We start from the raw sequence: 5,000 nt of genomic DNA, 5'->3' as shown, positions 1-5,000 counted from the left end.
GTGGGGGCTTTTTTTTGTGCTAATATGGCCGTGAATTTGGTGTAAATTCTATTAAAAGGGTCTTAAAAAGTCTTAGGTTCGATTCCCGCTCCTCCTGTGCAGCGTGTCGTAGTGTCCTTTAGCAAGAAACTTAACCCCTAATTGCTCCTGATGAGCAGGTCGGCACCTTGCATGGTCGCCTCCGCCGTCGGTGTGAATGTGTGAGTGAGCGGGTGAATGTGAGGAACAAAAATTGTAAAGCACTTTGGATAAAAGCACTATATAAATGCCATTTTATAATAATAATAATAATAATAATAATAATAATAATAATAATAATAATAATAATAATAATAATAATAATAATAATAATAATAATAATAATAATAATAATAATAATAATAATAATAATAATAATACTTCTTCTTTTTCTTTCGGCTTTTCCCGCCAGGGGTCGCCACAGCGGATCATCCGTTTCCATCCGTCCCTGTCCTCTGCGTCGTCCTCCGTCACGCCCGCTGCCTGCATGTCCTCCTTCACTGTGTCCATAAACCTCCTCTTGGGCCTTCCCCTCCTCCTCTTTCCTGGCAGCTCCATCTCCAGCATCCTCCTACCGATGTACCCCACCTCCCTCCTCCGCACATGTCCAAACCATCTCAGTCTTGCTTCTCTCACTTTCTGCCCGAACTGCTCAACATGGGCCGTTCCTCTGATGTAGACATTTTCGATAATAATAATAATAATAATAATAATAATAATAATAATAATAATAATAATAATACAATTTATAATAATAATAATAATAATAATAATAATAATAATAATAATAATAATAATAATAATAATAATAATAATAATAATAATAATAATAATAATAATAATAATAATAATAATAATAATAATAATAATAATAATAATAATAATAATAATAATAATAATAATAATAATAATAATAATAATAATAATAATAATAATAATAATAATAATAATAATAATAATAATAATAATACAATGTATAATAATAATAATACATTTTATAATAATAATAATAATAATAATAATAATAATAATAATAATAATAATAATAATAATAATAATAATAATAATAATAATAATAATAATAATAATAATAATAATAATAATAATAATAATAATAATAATAATAATAATAATAATAATAATAATAATAATAATAATAATAATAATAATTTTATAATAATAATACATTTTATAATAATAATAATAATAATAATAATAATAATAATAATAATAATAATAATAATAATAATAATAATAATAATAATAATAATAATAATAATAATAATAATAATAATAATAATAATAATAATAATAATAATAATAATAATAATAATAATAATACATTTTATAATAATAATAATAATAATAATAATAATAATAATAATAATAATAATAATAATAATAATAATAATAATAATAATAATAATAATAATAATAATAATAATAATAATAATAATAATAATAATAATAATAATAATAATAATAATAATAATAATAATAATAATAATAATAATAATTTTATAATAATAATAATAAATTTTATAATAATAATAATACATTTTATAATAATAATAATAATAATAATAATACATTTTATAATAATAATAATAATAGGCGGCTTGGTGGCGCAGCGGACATTGCGCTTGTCACCAACGCAAGACTCCGGCTGTCTGCGTTGCCTCCGGCTTGGGCCAGTCGTCATACTAACTCAATTGGCAGAGTTAGCGGGTGGAAGTCGATGGGTGGTAATCTGGTCGTTGTAAACAGCGACTCCTACAGGTCGGTTGGGGGACGCCTGCACAGCAGAGACAGGAAATGGCGGGGGCAGTGTGAGCCTCCAACACGTTACACCTCGCCGAATGAGAGTCCGCGCTGGCAGGTGAAAAGATGTGACAGGCTGCCTCCTCGTGTACCGGAGGGGACATGTGATGCAAGGCTTCTATCCTCCCTACAACAAGGCAGCAGGAGACAGAGAGCAGAGCGATGGAGGGTTTGACAGTAATGAAACGTTTTGAAATGTGTGGTAAAGGTTATTAGCAGTTGTCATGGCAGCGGCCCATAGTAACCAGAAGAGGGGCGAGGCAGTCGTTGCTATGACGAAGATCCTATAAATCTAACAGTGTTTCCGGGTGTAAGCCTACAATCTGACTAGGGCAGACCAAGAACGACTAAGAACGTCTTTGAGACGGCTCCCTCCTCTCATCACAGAGAGGGGGGGGAGAATGCCACATCATCATTAGCTTCGGCTAACACGAGGAGGGTTTTGGCTAACGACAAGGCGTGAACCACTATTGGACTGAATAGCAGAAGGACGATAGCAATGACAATACGAATTGGTTCCCATCTGATTATGAGGTTCTGTTTAAACAACGCTCTTCCAAGAAAGGTATTATGCTGTCAAGGTGTCGAATTCTTACGAAGGTGGTGAATACTTATGTCTGCGGATTGCATTAACGGGGGATGATAAGGATTGTACAGCCAGTATATGAGACGTCGGAGAGAAACAAACACAACGCAGAGGTCAGTGGATGGAGACGAGAACACGAGCCAAACAGACGAAGACGTGATACCGGCTGATTGATCAGAATCTAACACCATGTTGTACCATTGTGTCTGTGTAGCCGTCTCTGGCAGCTCCAGCCTGTGGGGCCAGAAGGCGGTGTTCGAGCCCCGGCCCGCCCCTGTCTCTGGCAGCTCCAGCCTGTGGGGCAAGAAGGCGGTGTTCGAGCCCTGGCCCGCGCTCTGCCTCTGGCAGCTGAAGCCCCCGGTTCCCCCCCGGCTCCAGGAGCTGAGCGCCTGCCTCCTGCTGCGTCGCCGCTACCTCACGGCCTGGACGGGCTTCGTCTACAAGGCTCCCGGGGCCCAGGGGGGCGACATCGAGCTGGGCCTGGGGGGCAACGGCGGGCACCTGGTGGCGTGGCTGTTCGGAGAGGAGTGGCGCGTCGACCTGGACCTGCCGCTGTACGACTGGCACACGGTGTGCCTCACCTGGTCCGGGCACAGCCAGGCGCTTCACGTCTACGTCAACGGGAGCAGCTTCTTCGGCGCCGCCGCGGCCAACGGCACCCTGGCGAGGCGGCTGGCGCCGTACGGCACGCTCACCCTCGGCGTGTCGCACAACGTGGTGCAGGTGAGAATACCACGACCACGACACCGGAGGGAGCTCCACAAATCATGTTAAACCTGTTACGATAGGTGGGGTAGTGAGGGAAGACGATGCGAACTCAGGTTGCGGACCGGAATGGAGGAGGCAGAGACGGCAGGATAACGTGTAAAACAGACTTTACTTAAACACGACTGTACGTTACAAAAGAAAACATAAACGGCACAGCCGAGCTGGCGCTAGAGACAGAGAACTGAATTGTAAAACAAGGAAAATAAAACAACAACAAAACAAAAGACTAATCTACTTACAGCGCTTAATACAAACAGCAAGGCACGGGAGAATACGGGAGACACGACGAGTAGGGTAACACCGAGGACTAGGAGGAAATGACACCACAAGGAAGTGAGGACAGACAGACACCTAAATACCCAAACTAATTAACAATGAAGAACACCTGGCCAACACACAGAATCACAAACAACCTAGACACAAAAGCAATGACAAACTAAACACAACTAGACACTAAGGAAATGACACACAACAACTCAACAGAGGGGTGACATCACACATAGACAGGGATGGACCAGGACAACAGAACATTACAAATTAAATCCACAATGTGTAACCAACATATGATAGCAGCCCGTACCATAGGGCTTAGGTCCCTAGAGGGAGGCAGAGAGCCAATGTCAGGCGGAGGGCACTGTCCCAAAGTGTCCCATGTTACCATCCTGCCTGGTCCAGCCAGGACCGGGCCTAGGAACGTGACATAAACCCAGATTTGGCTCAAACAAGGGACTAAACTAACGTTTCGTAATTATGCCACATCACAGCCGACACCCTACCCACAGCCGTAAAAAAAATGGGAATCCCTACCCACCTTCAAAACCACTCTCAAAGAGCACCTACGGGTGTCATGGTTTTGGCCTTATTTCGCCTTTCTGTGAGGGACAGCTGTCTATTTCGCCTTTCTGTGAGGGACAGCTGTCTATTTCGCCTTTCTGTGAGGGACAGCTGTCTATTTCGCCTTTCTGTGAGGGACAGCTGTCTATTTCGCCTTTCTGTGAGGGACAGCTGTCTATTTCGCCTTTCTGTGAGGGACAGCTGTCAATCACTGGCCTCTGTAGTTAATTGCCTCGTGGGTCGGCAGGTGTGTGGGCTTGATTGCAGCTGGTAAAGCTGAGTCTATTTAGGTTTGAGTCTCGCAGTGTTGGCTGCTTTTTCATTTCCTAGTGTTGGCGATCCCTTTGGTCATCCTTATTATATTGAAGTGTAGTGCTGCTGATCTCTGCCCTGTTCAGCATTTAGCCTTTCTTTGTAGCCATTCTTGTTTTGGGCTACTGGCTTTATTTTACACTTTGTTTTATAGAGGCTGAGCCTTTTATGGTCGTTTTCTTGTGTTTCTTTTGGAACTATGTCTTTTGCCCACTACGGCACATAAACTCCCTCTGTGGAGGTTTATTGTTTTATGTTTTCAATATAAACTCTGTTTTTTTAGGTATGTCGTGTATCATGCCATAATGTGTTAATAGAGCTTTCAATCAATCAATCAACCAATCAATCAATCAACCAACCAATCAACCAATCAATCAACCAACCAACCAATCAACCAACCAATCAATCAATCAATCAACCCACCAGGGGGCGCTGAAGCCGGAGGACGGGAACGGCCTGATGGGGGAGATCGGCCGGTTCCAGATGTGGAGCCGGGAGTGGAGCGCGGAGGAGATGCAGAGCGACCGCTGTGCCGATGGGGACGTGGCGCGCTGGGACCTGGGCGACTGGAGCGCCGGCTGCCCCCCCGTCACCGACGCCTCGCTGCGCTGCGGTGAACCAGTTACCTTTCATATAGATTGAAATTCTTTATTAGGAATAA

General features: G+C 41.3%; 1 protein-coding gene across 1 annotated transcript in view; it reads left to right on the top strand.

The window, feature by feature from the left end:
• The window catches only part of adgrg4a (adhesion G protein-coupled receptor G4a), an 80,627-nt gene that overhangs the window by 2,532 nt on the left and 73,095 nt on the right, over window positions 1–5,000 (top strand). Inside the window, exons 3-4 of the mRNA XM_084331364.1 lie at window positions 2,640–3,148; window positions 4,766–4,952. Of these exons, the coding sequence (XP_084187490.1) occupies window positions 2,640–3,148; window positions 4,766–4,952 (696 nt within the window). The remainder of the gene's footprint in view (window positions 1–2,639; window positions 3,149–4,765; window positions 4,953–5,000) is intronic.

This window comes from Notolepis coatsorum (assembly GCF_963971535.1).
Source record: "Notolepis coatsorum genome assembly, chromosome: 16".
Classification (NCBI taxonomy): Eukaryota; Metazoa; Chordata; class Actinopteri; order Aulopiformes; family Paralepididae; genus Notolepis; species Notolepis coatsorum.
This window is presented reverse-complemented; position numbering and strand designations above follow the sequence as displayed.